The 18209-nt window shown below is 40.7% G+C and overlaps 2 protein-coding genes across 2 annotated transcripts; one reads left to right on the top strand and one right to left on the bottom strand.

Moving 5' to 3' along the window:
• Positions 1 to 26: 26 nt before the first annotated feature.
• LOC114517335 (geranylgeranyl transferase type-2 subunit alpha-like) lies at positions 27 to 4465 on the bottom strand. Its single transcript, XM_028537026.1, has 16 exons — positions 4396 to 4465; positions 4171 to 4281; positions 3648 to 3772; positions 3291 to 3478; positions 2930 to 3130; positions 2734 to 2817; positions 2562 to 2650; positions 2393 to 2491; positions 1785 to 1878; positions 1635 to 1686; positions 1429 to 1517; positions 1210 to 1338; positions 1055 to 1116; positions 926 to 961; positions 657 to 861; positions 27 to 521 (listed from the first exon to the last, which is right to left on the bottom strand). Exons 1-16 carry the CDS (start codon positions 4396 to 4398, stop codon positions 364 to 366), a joined length of 1725 nt encoding a protein of 574 aa, XP_028392827.1. The 5' UTR covers positions 4399 to 4465; the 3' UTR covers positions 27 to 363.
• A 1157-nt stretch (positions 4466 to 5622) lies between these two features.
• LOC114517151 (protocadherin-like protein) lies at positions 5623 to 18097 on the top strand. Its single transcript, XM_028536810.1, has 17 exons — positions 5623 to 8166; positions 8410 to 8568; positions 8782 to 9193; positions 9541 to 10598; positions 10790 to 11522; positions 11694 to 12233; positions 12456 to 13409; positions 13542 to 13781; positions 14077 to 14298; positions 14523 to 14686; positions 14898 to 15013; positions 15094 to 15377; positions 15518 to 15780; positions 16144 to 16315; positions 16450 to 16617; positions 16702 to 16935; positions 17127 to 18097. Exons 1-17 carry the CDS (start codon positions 5986 to 5988, stop codon positions 17798 to 17800), a joined length of 8574 nt encoding a protein of 2857 aa, XP_028392611.1. The 5' UTR covers positions 5623 to 5985; the 3' UTR covers positions 17801 to 18097.
• The last annotated feature ends 112 nt before the right edge of the window (positions 18098 to 18209 follow it).

The raw sequence follows: 18209 nt of genomic DNA, 5'->3' as shown, positions 1-18209 counted from the left end.
ATAGCATATAATAAAATATTTTTTATTTTCTTTTCATCTGAAACACTTCACTTTCGTAGCAAATACATGATAATCAATATTAAAACCCTGAAGACCTCCTTTTACAACTGTACTGAATTGAAAATATAAGTACATTAGTATTTCACTTTTGAAGCTCAAAATAACAACATTCCTTCACTTTATTTCAACTAATCAATTTTCTCAACTAAACAAATTTCTGTGTTGGTAATTATGGTCAATGGTCAATGCAATGATAAGGCTAGTCTCTGCAATATTGCTTTTAAATAAAATTCTATTGTGGAAAATTTAGAATGAAATTTAAGAGCTTTTACTGATACAATACTTAGTCATGAGGAAATTTTACTAAAGGCTTTCACAATTTAATTTTTCCAACCATGGAATTATTGCTTTCACTTCCTGTCGCCAGTTTAGTAAGTTTTCTATTGGATTATTTTGTAAATTAAGTATCTTTAAATTCCTGCATCCTTTTAGTACGTTCAAGCATGAAATTTCGTGGATATCTAGTGAAAAATATTCGTCAAGGAGTTACGATTTAGTCGCTTTTGTTGCAAAATGAAAAAAAATTTCCTATATTGTTTTCTGCTTATGTGCAAAGTTTCATGCAAAGCTGCCAACTTAAAGCCTGCAAAGGATACTGTTATTTTTCAATGATAATTCCTGCAAACACGGTAGATTTAATATTCCTTGTCTTACGATAACATCGAGTTGGTTGTTGTCGGCACAAATATTTCTCGCACATCGTAGCATATTGCAGTCATCCAGGTGACGAATTTTGTTCCCGGATAAATCGATGTGTGTCATAAGGAGTAACTGTTCCATGTGAGAAAGGTATGATAATTTCTGTAAAATTAGTATTAAATATGTTAGTGCATAGACAGAATTTATTTTATTTTATTTAACTCACCATATTTGTTAATTGAATTGTTCTGGAACGTTCATTCTATGAAAAAGAAAACTGAGTGTGAACTAAAAAATTTTTGGAAAAATTTCGACTTCTACGAAAAGTAGCTACTAACATATTTGAGCAACATACTTCTTTTTCCTTGAATTCCTTTAAATGTTTTTCTATAGTATTCTCGAGTTTATATTTACTATCTGGAAGAAATAAAATACAAACTACGGTTGATATCTGACTAGTGGACTAGAATTGAGTCAACAAAACTTTCATGAACACGCGCGTTGAGGTACCTAAATCGATGTAATATTCTTTCCTATAATAATCAATTCCACAAAGCCTTTCCAAATAGCTTTCAACTTTTTCTGCATATTTCATCGGATTTATGGCTCTCATTAGTAAAACAATGGTGAGAATAGTCCCTGTAAATAGAAAAAAATGGCACCTATTGAGTATTATAGGTTTCAGAAACTAGGAATGAAATAACGAAATAACTTGGCTTAAAATCTCACATTTATTATCTGGTTCCTCTTCCAACAACAACTCGCATGATTCCAGCTCGTTTTCGAGAAACGAATGGTGTACTGCAGTTAGCTCTGATCTACAAAATCAGCGGCAGAAATTCAGATTCACCGGTCAACTTCCAAACTTTCAGTCAAATCCAATAGGACGTACTGTAATGGGGAAACATTTAAGCCAAGAATAGATCCAAATCTACCTGAAAACATACTGTATCTGGTCTGAAAATCTAAGCCACTTCTCGCACACGGCTATAATAATTTAGTAAACATTGCAGTTGTGAATAATTTTGACAATAATAGTAAGTAAAGATACTAAATTTTTGGCATATTTTTCATAGCATTCTCACATAATTCCATCTTCAATGTCAATGAAACGTCCATTTCGTCGGAGGAAACAGCCAGATGAACAGTTTCTTTGCTATCGAAGTTTAACCTAGCTATTTATTTACAGTTAAAGAATGGTTCGATTCATTTTTCGAAAATACTATAGGTTGAACCTTTTAAAAAGAATGTTTATTCAAGCAGCTGTAAGAATAAAACAAAAATTTAATATGTTTATATCGGCTGCTTTATATACCGTTCAAGATGTCAGAACTGTTTACAAATATGAAAAGTTTTGATAAAGCTAGTAAATGACTAATTTAACTAATTACTTTAAGAACAGCAAGGAAGCGCGCTAAAAATTGTTCTCTATATTGTTATTGGCTACCAAGAAAAAAAGGAACAAAATTTTGAAACAATTCTGGTTCTAATTTATTCGCGAAGAAAAATATTGACAGCTCGGAAACCAATGAAAATGCATCAACCGAAATCCGGCAACATGATTGGTTAGCAAAAACATTTGCCGCGAAAAGTATTGGATCGCTTCCTATTTTCATTCGTTCGCGACAACGAATTCAAAGCATAGTTGGGATAACAAAAGCGTGAAGCGTCTTTTTATATGAAAAAAGGATATCCAAATAGATGACGGAAGCGAATTTGCGAACGGATTGAACCAATCTCCGTTTACATCGACTTCGTTCAACTTCAGCATAACCGATGAAAGGTTTTCCCGCTAAATAACGGTAGAAATTTATATATTCACGATGCAGACGCATTCTTGGTTGAAAAGCAGTTTGACTGACCTTTACTGGCTGATTATACAGCAAACAAACAGAAATATTGTCATCTGATCGTCTGGCATAAGCCAATATCATTCCTAGTTCGTTTCGGGCTATAAAAAACAACAATGAAGAATCAAATGTGCGAACATTCAGCGGGAAATGTTTAATTGTGCAATCGATAATAATTGTTCACCTCTTCCCAGAAGCCATCTATGATAGAACCAAGCACTCTGGTCATTTGGGTCGGTAAAAAACGCGTTTTGCACCAACTGAAATTCTGAAAAGATGAATATGGCCATGTAAAAGCGAATGGTGAAAACCGAACCTTAGATATTATTTTACCTATTTTGATCTAGGGAATAAATCCAACACTACAGCCATCTGTGTACCTTTTAAAAGCGCTTGTTCCTCGATCCTCTCCGTGTCTCCTGGTCTTGCAGGGTGGATTTTCGGCAGCAGTTTACTGCGATAATGCCAAGATGAATAATTCGAAAAATTTTCCCTGATTTTGTTGCTTGTGAACTCGAATTCTTCCTGCGCAGATATCTTAGCTTGCTTCACCACAAAACGACGGTAGTCCCAACAGTGGACTGGATGAAGAAGCGAAAAAAGGATTTCAGTATAAATGGACAGTGGGGAAGGGTAGTCTATCCCGACCTCTTTATTGCCGTGTTGGCTCCCTATTTGCTGGTGGCCTGGCAATTTGGTAGGGTGGGGCACAGTAAAGAGGTGGTCTTAGATTGCACTCACAATTTCTTTCATCATAACTAAGGTAAACAGTACAAAGGTGCAACTCCTTCTTCCAGTCTGGCTCTGGCATGAATAACATTATCCAACTTCTATGGTGCCATATCCCATATGACTTTGGATTCACCGGCAGACAGCTTTCCAAAAAGGACAATTCTTTCACACAAAATTCTTTGAGTTGTGTTGTTTCCCTATGTGAGTTTAGGTACTAATTCAGTTAGCCAGCAGTGCATTGTATTGAATAATTTAGTGGTATTCAGTAGTCAGTCCTTAGTTTGGTGGTGATGATATGTATACTCTCTTGGTAGGTCATGCAAGTAGATGTAGTTCATACACAAAACATAGATTTTAACAACTTACCTTTCATTTTTCAGGTGTTCTAAGACTTCTCTCCTGTAATTCCACAGTGAATAGAAGTCTGGATTGGCATGTAGCAACTGACCGGTTAGGCTGAGAGCTTCTTCATCAAGTTCACCATTTTTACGCTGTCAAAGGAATAATCCAAAAATTTTTGTAATGCATATTGATAAGATGACTATTGCTAATATTGGTGTTTGTTAGCTGAAGATGACTCAGGGTGATCACAGTGATTCATCCTTGAGTGTTTGCAAATAATAAAATAGTATTGTGGTATTCCAACTTAAAGGAATTTGATTCAACTTGTAACACTTTTGTCAGGAACACCCAAATAGCCACCAAAGCTTTTGTGTGGAGTCACTCCCTTTTAAATTATCATTTAATATTTCCAAACTAAAGCTTACAATGTCAAGAAAAACAACTAATTTATTGCAATTAACAAGTGCTGCACTACCTTGTGAATAGCTGCATTACATTAGCTAACAGCTAGGACTGGAAAAAGAGAAAGCGCTACCAACATGCTTACCTTGGCATTCACTTTACTTGTAACTTTCTGATACACTTCCAGTTTCTTCTCCCGCTCCTTGCGTTTCGCTTCCGCCTGTTCTGCTGTAGTACGTACCTTTATACGGCCGTGCTGTACGAATTATAATAGTTATTTCGTTGTTTTTCCGTTTAAAGTGTTAAATTTCCTTCGCATCTCGCGTTCAAAGTCACAAAACACAAAAATAAATAACAATGCGATACTCACCATTTTGAAACTTTCTTCACAGCCGTTTGGTTTCGGCCAATTTCGTGCAAACCTGTTCGTAGGCTATGAGTGGACGGGGGGAACAAACAACAACGAGCTGTAATCGTGTTACTCTCAATATTTCAAACTGAAAGAAGCTATGTTTTCTTAGATATTTTTTCACTATGCCTAAGTGTTTCACTTCAGATCGCATATAATAGTCATCTTGTGCAAGCTCATGTATATGGTCAAGCTCTGGTGGCAATTTTACCGTTCTGTTGGAACTTGATAGTGGTATATTAGTAATATTACTATACTCGTTCTGCATTGTGAATGAAATGAAATGTGAGCATCTGTTAACATCTATATTGTGTCGTTACTGTCGTAGATTGATATCAATACAGAAGCAAATGTGCTAATATCTAAATAGGCAGCACATAATATATGTTTATATATAAAAGCTTTTGTCACTTTTTGGGTTAGGTATTTTGTATCCCCCATATGCATGTGTATATGACCATATATGACACATTTATTATGGGTCCATGTTTGAATCATGTAATATTCATGTAATATTTCTAAAATTTTTCAGGGGCATTCCTACAAGCATTTAGAAGTGAATAGTTATCATTGGTATTTTAATTTGCAGCATTCTCGTATGGTCTTTATGATCAAGTGAGATGATATCCAATATTGTGTCAGTTGTGTGATGCTCTAGAATATTAAATCCTAGAGCCTCACACAGCTAGGACAATTAAGTTGGAAAATAATCAAAGGGTTAGTCCCGACATCCTGGAGGAAGGTGGTTATCTGGTTGCTAATGATGGGTAAATGGATTAACCAATCAATTAATGGGTTGTAAACAATTTATTATCAAACATTTTGCCTCCATTCTGAACTGCTATATATCTTTAAATATAATGTACTGTCTGCATATCTAACACAAAATTCGTTTGCTTCTGAATGTGAATTGTTGACCGTGTTAAAATGGATTTTTTGGTTGCAAAGTTATCTGAAGATATTTTTAGAGACCTTGTTCAATCAGTTTTCCTATGCTAATTTAATCGAAATTTGTGAATAAAAAATGAGCGCACAGTTACGGAGCGAAAACGACCTCATTTCGATTATTCCAGAATCCTTCGCGCGCTTCATCGTAGCCACTGATCTCTATATATTAGCTAAATGCAAATAGAACGCCTGGGTGCAAAGCTGTCCAAACTCCAAAATATTGGATATCTTTTGCAGTTTTTAATTGATATATAAGGAGCAAAAATGTTCTTTTAGATATTTGCTTTTACTCGAGTAAGCCAGAAACCTGAATAAATTTTTCATGCTGTAACGTCCAAACTATGGTTTGTTTTGCTTTTGTAACGGGTGGTTTCAAAACGCGGCCGCTCCAAAAAGCGTTGTTTTGCAAAATCACGACTGGTACCGTGTGCATCATGCCTAACTATATTCATATATGTCTGAGTTTGGTGTCTAAAACTTTCCTTGCGGCTTCCCAAACTTTACAAATTTTATGCACTACAAGCATTCATCGCATTGTTGAACTTTGAATGAAATATACAAATGTAGTGGAACCGGTTCAGCTGTAAAGTGTTGGCCGAGGTAATGATGAACGGACGACAGGGAACAAAAATATGGCTCGCCTTTGCTTGTGTGATAGCGTTTCAAGTCGTTGTACGATGCAAGAATGGCATTACGATGGACGAAGCTTACGAGGCGTCATATACCGATGAAAATACTGTCGAACAAAGTTCATTGGATGATAGGATTTCTGATAATTTAAACGAAGTTCGAGATAGCAATTCGAATGCACAAAATTCCCATGGCATAGATGGTGTTGACCGCGACGCTAGCACTCTAAAACTGGATAAAGTAAGAAATGAACTAAATAGAAAGAATGTTGGAGTGCCATTGGAAGCTCAAGACGGTATTTTCTCAGTTGGAAAAACTGCTAAAAATTTTGAAGAATTTTTAACCGAACAAGGCAAGCCATCTGCCAACGCACGTCCTCAAAATGAGCCGGAAAATAATAGGATTGGAAAAAAATCTGATATTTTGAAACAATTTTTGGTTCAAGACCAACAATTTCCTGCGAAAGTTGCAACAAGTGTCAACGCCGTGCGCCAAAATCTTCCGCCAAACGTAACAATACTGGACAAAATGCGAGATCTTATGAGCTACGAAAGCTCTATATTGGATTTTTCCATACTAGACTCGTTTGATTGGTTTGACGACACGACAACGTTAAAGTCGCGAATGCGCCGAGACTCGGAGGCCTATCACTACCGGAGATTCCAGCAACCTCTACGAGCTTACATCCCGGAAAATTCTCCCCCCGGTACAAAGGTTTTGGAAATCCCTCGGAACTTTGATGGAGCGCTGGAAATTGTGGAACCGGTAAATCCGATTTTTCGCATAAGAAGCGGAACTGGCATTCTTGAGACCACAGTGCGGCTGGATTTTGAAAGCGAAAAAGTTTACAATCTTATTATCCAGGACTCCGGCGTTTCCTCGTTTTATAATCATGACGTCATCGTTTACGTCACAGACCAGAATGACAACGAGCCTACATTCGCGATGAACGAATACAAAGGTAATGTAAACACGGCAAGTCGGGTCGGGTCGTTTGTGGCTCAACTCAACGCCTCTGACCCTGATAGTAGGGAACGTGGGCGTTTAGGTTTTCTCATTGGGGACAGAAATTCGGCGTTTACCGTCAACCCAAAAACTTGGGTAATGGAAACCAATGGTAGACCGCTTGATTTATCCCAAAATAGTTTTCCGGTGAATATACGAGCGTTCGACCAAGGTTATCCAAGACGTGAAAGTTCAACTAGGGTCTTGACTGTAAACAAAGCGAACAACCCCCCTAGATTTAGTCAGTCGGAGTATACATTTAGCTATCCGGAGATAACGTTACCGGGGATTGTGATTGGTCGGGTCGTAGCGATTAGTCTATCGAATATCCCGGTCGGTTACGAAGTTGTCCCGACTTCCGATGTCTTTGCGATAAATCAACGAGGAGAGTTATCGTTGAAACGCAGTGTTGATTTCGAAACCGCCGACGGTTTGACGACGACGATCATTACAATTCGCGCCAGCGAGCTTACGGACAGCAACCCACTCTCATCCCAGGCCTCTGTAACTCTTGTCGTCACGAACTACGACGAGAACCCTGCAATATTCACCAGGGCTATCTACAATGCGCAACTCGACGAGGATGTTGGGATTGGTACATCGGTAACGACTGTAACGGTAACGGACTGTGACTGCGGAGTGAACTGCCAGTGCACTGGGACCGAGATGAATTTCGCCCTTGAAGATGCTAATGCTTACTTTGATATAAGCGCCACCGGTGAAATTCGAACGGCAAAGCTTTTTGATTTCGATATTCAAAGTGTATACAGTTTTGCGGTGGTGGCTTGGGATCGCGCTGGTAGCCGCGGTGAGAGTGAGCCCGCACGTTCTTATGTCAGCGTCAAACTTCGTGACGTCAACAACAATGCTCCAAAGTTTTCCGAAAGTCGCTACCGATTCTTCGTCGACGAGGATTCGGAAATTGGCCATCTTGTCGGGGTGGTCCAGGCCACAGATAAGGACAACCTTGGTTCTCCGCTGACCTACAGCATCACGGCGAGCTCGCCCAAGAGCGGACTATTTCGTATTCCAGACTCTAGATTTGGGATCGTCGTCGTGGCGTCCTCGTTAAAGGCAGAGACCGAAAGCGTTTTCGTCTTGAATGTTGAAGCCAGCGATGGTGTGCTACGCTCTCAGACGCAAGTTGAGGTTAGAAATTTTAACCGTTAATTCAGTCATTTTCTCGCAAATAATCCTCACTTCATAATAGGCCCTCCACCGTCCTTTAACCACCTGCCCACTCTCCCCAAACTTCTTCTTTGGTTGTTGCATCTTTGATCTTTTAGAATCGTGGGCCATTTTTTGGTCTCACCAACATCACCGAGTGCATAATTTATTGCTAAGATTATTACATAGATTATTCTCACGTTTTTTTTTTTTTTATAATTCCAGATCAACGTTGAAGATGTAAATGATAACGCGCCCCAGTTCACGTCGTGCCCCGAATCCGTGTCCGTCGAAGAGAACATTAGCCCTGGATCTCGGGTGACCGTTTTGAAAGCCGTCGACAGCGACCGTGGAATACATGCAAACATCGAATATTTCATCGAGGTATAAATATGCACAGTAAATATCCTAGTGTTTACCAATCTGTATCTCTTGTATGGCTCTTTTTATATACATATACTAATATACCACAGAAACAATAGTTTTCGAAATAAATCAGTCGGGTATAACACGAATATATGGATATACACTCCTCCCTCCCCGGAATTATGCTGTTAGCCTTGTCTGAACTAACGAATCTTGTTTCTTTCCGATCAGGACTCCTATGATCTATACACACCCGATCATCAATTAGTTTTCGTCGTGAACAACCAGAGTGGTAAAGTGGAAACAGCACTGAAATTGGACCGCGAACAAAAGTCGCAGTATTTTCTTATTTCCTCCGCAAAAGACCAAACTTTGAACAGCCAGTTGCGTCAAGTGGGATACTGCCAATTTGTCATTCACGTCTCGGACGAGAACGACAACTATCCCATATTCGAAGTCGAAGAATATCAAACTAGCGTCAAAACAGATTTGGCTGTCGGCAGCCGCGTGCTCCAAGTCAAAGCAATTGACCACGATGTCGGGGAAAATGCCAGGGTTACCTATACTATTGACAAGGGAAATGACAAAAACCTGTTTGCGGTCGGTTTGGATGGATGGATAACGGTGAAATCAAGCTTGATAGGTAAGCTAAAGTCACTGAAAGTCAGGTCTAAACTTCAAAAATATTCCCTGGCGTCTTCGCAGAAATTTATGCACTATCTAGGTGATCTGAAATGGCGGGAAATGACTAAAAAGGCAATAAATGATAGCTTTGGAGCTAACAATTATTAAAAGGATCCTCAACTTAGGTATATAAAGTTTAGTTAAAGTTACACTGAACAACGGGCTACTTTAGAGCGATGGAAAAAACCGATAGCGCTTTCCAGCTTTCGTACAACCAGCCCCTGGTGTGTAAACGCGAATCACAAATACTTAACCCTTCGGGTTTGTGGCGAGTCTGACACGTTGATTTTTCTGCTATTAATTTAGGTCAACTTGGGGAGGTGTCGCTGACCATCACTGCTGGTAACGTTAAGGCGTACCACAAAGATGCCAAGTCCGATAATACACATGAGACTACGGTGAAGATTTTATTCACAACGAAAAACCTTCCGCGATTTTCTCAACCTCTATTTCAAACCAACGTATTGGAAAACACGACTGTCAGTTCTACGGTGCTGACACTTACAACGGTGCCAACATCAGCTGGAGGAAGCATGATATATAGCTTGGCCACGCTCCGTCTTGGAGATTTTCCGTTTCGACTTGACCACAGCACGGGCGCGGTGACTCTAACACAGCCCCTCGATTATGAAAAACGCAAGCAATACGTGTTTTCTGTTAACGCGAAGCAGCACACTGACAGCGGGACTGACAATAATCAGGTCGAAACGGCGGTTGAAATTAACGTCGTCGATGTCAATGACGTCGCGCCGGTGTTCGCGCGATCACGATACGATGCGACGGTTTCCGAAGGCGCACAACCTGGTACGATGGTGATACGAATATTTGCGATAGATTACGATCCGTTAAACGTCGCTATTTCGTACAAGATGGAAGAGTTACTCGATTCACATTCATTTCAATTGACTTATCGCGATTCGTCTATAGAAATCATTACGACCAGGATGTTTGATCGGGAGACTAGGGAGTATTATGACGTCAATGTTGTTGCCACTGACAACGGGAACCCTCAGCTCCAAAGTACGGCTTACGTCAAAGTGCGTGTACTGGACGAGAACGACTCGCCCCCAGTGTTCGACGCGGCTCATTATACGGTCACAGTCCCGGAGAATACCCCGGTCGGGACAACTATAAAGACTGTTGTGAGTCGGGATATGGACTTCGGGATAAATGCCCGGGCTTTGTTTTCCATTGCCGCCGGCAACGATGGGAGGTTTCAGATGACGTCACAAGAGGTAGCCAATGGCAATGAAGGACATCTGGTCGTGGCGAGACCGTTGGATTTTGAAGCGAATTCTGAATATAATCTCACTGTGGTTGCCAGTGATGCAAAGTTTAGCAATAGCACCGTAATCACAGTAAAGGTAAGAAAAAAATCATAGCAAAAATTGAAAGTTTAAGAACCCTTTCGGTATCTTTATGTGCCTCTAATGAAAGCATTATATGCCAAGAATTGTTTATACACTCCAATGAGACAAATGCGCTCAAATAAGTATAAGAATGATAAGAGTAAGTAAATTCCAGAAGTTTATTGTATATTTTCAATTTTTTCCAGATAACCAAATCGGACAATAAGCCTCCACAGTTTGGGAAAAACCTTTACGACACCAATCTTGAAGAAAACACCCCTTCTGGAATGTTAGTCCTAGCCGTGTCCGCCGTTGACCCAGACACACCCAGCAACCAGCTTGTATACACCCTAAACACAACCATTGTTCCCTACTTCAACATTGGCTCGACAACAGGGGAGATTACCACTACCGGGGTTCCGCTTAACGTGGAAAAAGTTCCGGTTGTGGTTTTTCCCGTACATGTTACTGATGGCAATAGCATAGCCAGGGCCTTGGTTGTAGTAAATGTTTTGGATGTGAACGAGCCACCATATTTTCCAAACAGCCCTTATATTGGTTTTGTCCCTGAAAATAAACCCATTGGTACACCAGTTCGGTATATCACGGCCTTTGACGACGACGATCCGAAGCTTGCCAATGGAAAGAATTCTAAAATTTCTTATGCCATCGACCGAAGTTCGGGCGAGACACAGCTCGATGCCGATGGCGGATTGTTTTCTATCGATTCTACGACTGGACTGCTGACCACTAGTGGAGTGTTCAATCTGGAGACGATTCGGCGAAATCTGACGATCTTAGTGCGAGCAAGTGACGAAGGTGTTCCGAAGCTATCTTCCACTACATTGGTTACGATTGTGGTGGAGGATATTTCCGAGTTTCCGCCGAAGTTTTCCCAAGATGGATTCGTCGGGGAAGTTGCAGAGGATGTTAGTTTAGGTAAGACTCCTGAAATTTTAACAAAACAGAGGAAATTCCCTCTTTTTTTATTTCTGAACTTTAAGGGATATCGATTGGCTTTTATAAACTACATATAAACTATACTTTATACACTATAAACGCTCACGGTCGAAGATACATATTTAAATACTTATCTATGTGTTTGCCCAGGTTCTGTTGTTCTGGAGATGGCGACGGTTGACGAAGATTTCACGAATGTCGGTCATGAATACGCTATAACCGAAGGAAATTATCCATTTGCGTTTTACGTTGTTCCTAGTACAGGACAAATTCAAGTTGCTGGCATTCTTGACTACGAAACAAAACCGACGTATAACCTCACTGTATCTGTCTTGGAACGAAGCATTGACAGGACTTTCCCCACAGATCATGCCGTGGTGTATATAAAAATCCTCGACGCAAATGATCATCCGCCAATTTTCCAACCGAAAAGCTACCATCGAAGACTGCAGGAGAATGTTACCATAGGTACAGAAGTCCGAACGGTCACATGTTCCGATATGGACGCGGGGGCCAATGCCGTACCGCGCTTTTCAATCACGGATGGAAATGTTGGGGATGTATTTGAAGTGGTAACGGATCCAACAAATGACCTCTTAGGTGTTGTAAAAGTTGCGGACCATCTTGATAGAGAGAAAATATCGTCGTATATGTTGGAGATTACTGCCACAGATATTGGAGGACTAAAAGGTTAGATATGATCAAACGATCTAGAGTTATTTAAGTTAGATTATATTATACTTCTCTAATATATATATATTCAACATGGCTGCTGACACAAGTCGACCTATATTTCATATACTTCATGTAACCAAAACATTCATATATTAGTCATCTTTTTCTTGTAGTTTTGTAGTTCTTTAGAGCTCTGTAGCAAGAAAAGTAAGAATCTTTTTTCGCCTGCTTTTTTAGACACAGCTGTGTTAGCAGTTCAAATTGAAGATGTCAACGACACTCCCCCGATGTTTTCACCGGCATTTTACGAAGCGAGCGTAATCGGAGGTGTTCGTAGAGAGCAATATATCACGACAATTAATGCCTCTGACCCGGACCAGTCTCCTAATGGAGTCCCGTTTACATTTCAACTCAACAGCACCAACGACGAATTCCAATTAAAAAATCCAACTGGCAACAGCGTTGAACTATATACTAAACTATATGAATTTATTAGAGAGACAACACCGCTGTACCATGTTAAAGTTGTAGCGACCGACGCCGGCAATCCTGCTCAGTCAGCGGAAATGATGGTTTTCGTGAGTGTTCTTGATGATACAGCCAACCAGGAGGCTTTTGATGGATCCCTGAGGATAATCATATTCGCATTAGATGGAAATTTTTCCGGGGGTGTTATCGGAGAGGTATATTATAAGGATAACGACTACCAGGTTGATCAGAACGAGTACACTGTTGTCTCACAAGAACCTGGAAACCACTTTAGCGTGAATTCCTCCACAGGTCACCTAAGCTGTGTCACAGCCGATATACCGATCGGCGTGTATTCTATAAATGTTACCGTTCGAGATCAGAACTCTGCGAAAAGTGTGAACTCCGAAATCACTGTTACAGTTCGAAATTTGAGTGCTTCTGCTGTCCAACATGCCGTAGCATTGCGGTTTCCAATGGGAAATTCAGCCATGTTTATTGACGGTGTATACATGAAGCTGATAACGACATTGGCGAATATTTTCCAAGTTCCGGCCGATCATGTGTATGTATTCAGCGTCGCGCAATCGACGGAAAGTCTCGTCAGTACGCCAACTGGCGTGGATGTATGGGTTGCCATCAATGACAGGAATGATGTTTTTATGAATCCTAACTATGTTTTTACACAAATTGAGACGAATTATGAAAAAATTGTGGCCTTAGGTGAGTTGTTTTATAGAATCCTTTGGAGGGAACATTTTGCTTGTTTCACCAACCTGTTAAGGATAGCACGTCATTATTATTCCCGCTCTCAGAAGAGCTTTGATCCACATCACTTTTATCCTTGTTTTCCAGGCGTAAATAATGTTGAAATAGGCTACGATAAATGCGCTGTTGAATCCCATTCTGTTGGTGTGTGTAAGAACGTTCTTACTGCACATCAGTCGTACTCGGTGGTCAGCGGATATCATGGTCAAATACCTGCGCCCAGCTCCAGTCTCACAGTTGTCGTCGTTGATACAGACCTGCAAGCGACGTATACGGTGTTGCCCGAGCCGGCAACCAGTTGTGCTTTATTGCCTTGTTTGAACGGAGGTAGGACCAAGGACCATTTAGAAACTTAACGTCTATCACCTGTATTCAAAAAGCTCTCTTACACTCATTGAGTTTGACATAGAAATTTTGTTATTACTGATCAATGAGAAAGTCCTTTCTTAATTAATAGAAAAATTTAAGGCAAAACACTGAAAATCAAGCTATTTTCATGAAACGTTATGAGAAGATCAAGATCTCCCATTCAATGAGTTTGAATGTGAACGAGCTCTTACAATACAGACGTTTGTATGTTGTTTTAGCAGATATTTTGTATTCATATCTTTAACAATTGCAGGCACTTGCCACGACATTCTTCCCGAGGGATATGTATGTGAATGCCCGCATGAGTATCGTGGCCCGGAATGTCAGGCGACAACCAGAACTTTCGACAAATCCAATTCCTATATTTGGTTGGAACCTCTGTCCGCTTACGAACTAAGCTCGTTCTCCTTCGAGTTTATGTCACAGCCAAGTTCAAGTAGCGGGTTGTTGGTGTATCAAGGTGCTGTGAGAAAAGGTATTGTTACACTAAAATTGTCAAAAATGGAAACAAAATGGAAATACGAAACACCATGGGTTACACCAAAAGGGAACGTTGAAAACGCCAAAAGGGTTACGGTGTTTGAATGACGTGTACAACCACTGGTCTTATAACACACTGGATATAGCAACTATACTTTAATATACATCGACCTGAAGATACATGATTTTTGCAACCCAATTCTCTTGGTTTCATTATAGGTGGCAACAACGGTATGAAAGATTTCCTTGCTGTGTCGCTTATAAGTGGATACGTCACCGTCGCGATATCGTTGGGCGGTCGTGCATTGTCGTTGAATCTTCGGAACGGTCAACGCTTGGATGATGGCGCTTGGCATCACGTTGAGATAAAAAGAATGAAGAAGGTTTTATTTTCAACTTTTTTCTTTCACCCTCTCGTTCTCATCCGAAATGTTATCCCACCTAATGTTATCCTCCGATCATCCACTTTATCCTTCCACTCTTCTTCATACAACCAGCCACTTTTCGCCCCAGGCCGCCTTTTTTCAAGCTCTTTCCTATCACATCCCATTGCTCTCCGCCATGTGACTAACGTCAATTTTTCTCACCATAAAGGAAATCCGCTTAGTCGTCGACCATTGTGAGTCGGTCACCGTTACCGAAGAAGACGGTCGATTTTTTGAAGATCGGGCGAAATGTGAAGTGATCAGTCACACATTTGGTGATTATATGTAAGTTAGTCTCAGCCTAAATTATTTTCTAGGTTTTGGTAATGCAGAAAAGTTCTAATTATTTTAATATTCTTCTTCAGCTATCTTAATGGCTTAGGTCCGCTCCAAATCGGTGGATCATCTTTCGCATTCTCCCATCCCTCAGTCACGGCCCAATCATTCTACGGTTGTATACGAAACATCTACGACAACAACCGAATGTATGACCTGCATAACCCGCTAAAGGTGGTCAACGCTTCCCTCGGCTGCAAACGAGGCTGTCAATCAGAATGTCAAAACGAAGGCTACTGCGAAGCCGAAATGTACAACGGGAAAAGTTGTTGCACGTGTGTGCCAGGATTTACTGGCTGTGATTGTAGTCAACGTAAGTCACTTTGTAAGAAGTCCAGTTTAGCCTGTTATGTATAGAGACCTGTTTAGCTTTTTTGTATGTAGTCCAGTTTAGCCTTTTTCGTATAGAGACCAGTTTAACAGTGTGTATCACGTCAAAATTATTCCTTCCAGGATCTCCTTCCCTGTGGTATATTGAGAACAGTTTCAGTGAATACAACATCTCGAACATGGAACAACAATCTGTGATCCAAGATGACCCCGATGAGCCATCATTACCCGTCAGACATCGGCGTCACATATTCGCACGCATTTTCAGATATTTCTTTCCCTTCCACACGAACCTCGTGCTCAGGATTCGGGTCTTGGCCAATGTTAGCAATGCGATATTCTTTAGATCTGCATCGGCTGCCGAAAGTTCCTCCTCAGAGCTTGGGGTAGGTCGAATAACTGTTTCAGATTTAGGATCATGCACAGGACACGTGTAACCTGCGCACAATCACTGATGGTTTGGAGACAAAATTGGGGGAACGGAGAGGGGGGGAAGCTGCCCTTTTCCTTTACCTGAGTGTATACCTATAGTATTTTAGTAACTCTTTACTTGTGAAATATATACATCAATTCGTCATTTTCCAGCGAACTCGACCATGGTCGAATTCGTCATTTTTCGGCGAACTCGACCATGGTTGAATTCGTCATTTTCCGGCGAACTCGACCATGGTGGAATTCGTCATTTTCTGGCGAACTCGATCATGGTCGAATTCGACTACATTAGCTCATTACTGTTTGTCTACGCTTAGATCAAAAATGGACATCTATACTACACATGTAAATTTGCCGACGAGATGAAAACAGTCACCCTGACTGGGGCCAATATCACTGACAATAAATGGCATACGGTTCGTGTCAGTAGACGTGGAAATACAGTCTCACTTCAGATGGATTTTAAAGCTAAAGCATACGGAACTACAGGTGCTGAAAGATTGTTCAGTATATGGAACACAACTTTGTTTGCCTTTGTGAACCAATTTCGTTACCATGACAATGTTGAAATTTTTGAATATTTCACATCAAAGTGCTTTAGAATTGTTAAAATTTTAATACAGGTGGTGTTGTGCGTCTGACCAGCTTATCTGGTGGTTCGTTGTACACTGGGGGTATACCCCGCTATGCTGAAAAAATCCTTGTCTCAAGTAATGGTAACGGCAGTATGTCCTCGAGGAGCATGATGCATGGCGGGCGGAAAGTTGAAACTGTCCACCATGACTTTCAAGGTAAAGAAACGCTAGTATATCTTCGCTCAAGCCTCAAGTTAGAATCCCATCGTAGCAATCTCTACATAAACTTGTTTTTCCCAGGCTGCACCGGGGGCGTGACGTACAACGGACAAGAACTTGACGAGAAATTCCAGTTCAGCCGGTTTCGTGTGGTGAAAGGATGTCCCTGTGCAACAACTGTCCTGGATTGCAAGAACAATTCCACGTGTACGGACGAAGAGCCGCCGTACTGCGCATGCTCGGAAGGATTCACGGGGCAGACATGTGATCAGGTCGTGACCGAGCCAACACCCAGAGCGCAAATTACAGTGCCAGGTAATTAACTCTGCTAAAAATGGGGCTAAATCTGTTTTTTTTTCTCCAATCATAACTATAACAGAAATAACTATAATTTAACTATACCTAAATAAATGTCAGTTATGTAAAGTGCATTAAATTATGATCACTAGACTCCATTGCAAGGAATTGTTTTCCTCGGTAAAGATAATTGTTTTATGTTATTTAAGGAGAGCGCAAAAGCAATCGAAACAGATTAATGGATCCAGTTTGGATTTGTGTTTTCCTCCTCTGTCTAATCCTTTTAATCTTTATCCTCTGCCTACTCCACATTCTGCCAATCGTTGGCGGGAAGAGACCGCTGATCGAGGAGGAGGCTCACGACAGCATTATGGCATACCAGGAACATGGCGGGGAAGAGAAGGACGCGACAGGATATGACGTAACGGTGTTGATGAAACATTCGCGTCGCCGGGTAACCTTAACAACTGCGACTTCGGCCGCGCAGGTGAATGGGGGACTAGAGATAGACGGAGTGGACTCTCGCGGCGGGAAGAGAATGGTATCAAGCTCACAAACGCGAGGTGTATCTAATTCCGGTGGTGAATATGGTGCTCAAAAAATGGAAAACTCAAGTGAATATAAGGGAACCGCGGCGGAATCTCGAGCCGCTGGTGCACATGAAATCGAAAGTGAACGGCGTTTAAAATCCTGGATAATGGCTCGCGTTTCCGAGGCCGACCAAGATAACGGTTTTTTCCCAGTAGACGAAATGGATCACGTGCGATATGAGGGCAAGTATTCCGATTTTGACTATGAACTTAGTGAGATAGAATTGGATGAAGATTTGAATGAACGAGGCCAGGAAGTATGGTCTATTGACTGGGATAATTTTAGAAAGTAAAATATCCATTTTTCTGATGATTTTATTTCCAGCTCGGATCTAGTCCCCGTGGTTCGTGACCGTGTCGAGTATAGGAATCGAAAAAAACGTCATCGGACGCGAGGCGAAAGATTTTCGGTTACGAAAATGGCACTAACTTTTGGGGGGATATTTTGAACATTTGATTGAAAAGCAATTCATTCTCACTGCCACAAACTCTAAGCAGTAGAACGTTCAGTAGCGTAGCCGGCCTGTCGATTTGTCCCACTATGCTAATATTTTTGTGTTCACTGACTGTGAAAACAATCAATTTCTAAAGACATGAATAATTATAATAACTCGAAATTTACATAGCGGGACAAAATCGTCAGGCTGGCTACGCCTCTGAGAACGTTAAGCAGTAGACTGAACTAAAATAATCGTTGTAAAT

This window comes from Dendronephthya gigantea, unplaced genomic scaffold (genome assembly GCF_004324835.1).
Source record: "Dendronephthya gigantea isolate DGI-Jeju-01 unplaced genomic scaffold, DenGig_1.0 000007F, whole genome shotgun sequence".
Lineage (NCBI taxonomy): Eukaryota > Metazoa > Cnidaria > Anthozoa > Malacalcyonacea > Nephtheidae > Dendronephthya > Dendronephthya gigantea.
The sequence above is the reverse complement of the archived record's forward strand: the minus strand, read 5'-3'. Positions and strand labels throughout refer to the sequence as shown.

Bases quoted from the DNA above. Each gene is read 5' to 3' on its own strand.
- LOC114517335 (XM_028537026.1), bottom strand. The intron at 3,773-4,170 runs GTAAGCATGTTG...TTCCTTTGACAG, and splicing joins CAAGTAAAGTGAATGCCAAG to CGTAAAAATGGTGAACTTGA. The intron at 2,492-2,561 runs GTCAGTCAAACT...ACCGTTATTTAG, and splicing joins TGTATAATCAGCCAGTAAAG to CGGGAAAACCTTTCATCGGT.
- LOC114517151 (XM_028536810.1), top strand. From the start codon at position 5,986: ATGATGAACGGACGACAGGGAACAAAAATATGGCTCGCCTTTGCTTGT. The intron at 12,234-12,455 runs GTTAGATATGAT...CTGCTTTTTTAG, and splicing joins AGATATTGGAGGACTAAAAG to ACACAGCTGTGTTAGCAGTT. The intron at 15,014-15,093 runs GTAAGTTAGTCT...ATTCTTCTTCAG, and splicing joins CACACATTTGGTGATTATAT to CTATCTTAATGGCTTAGGTC.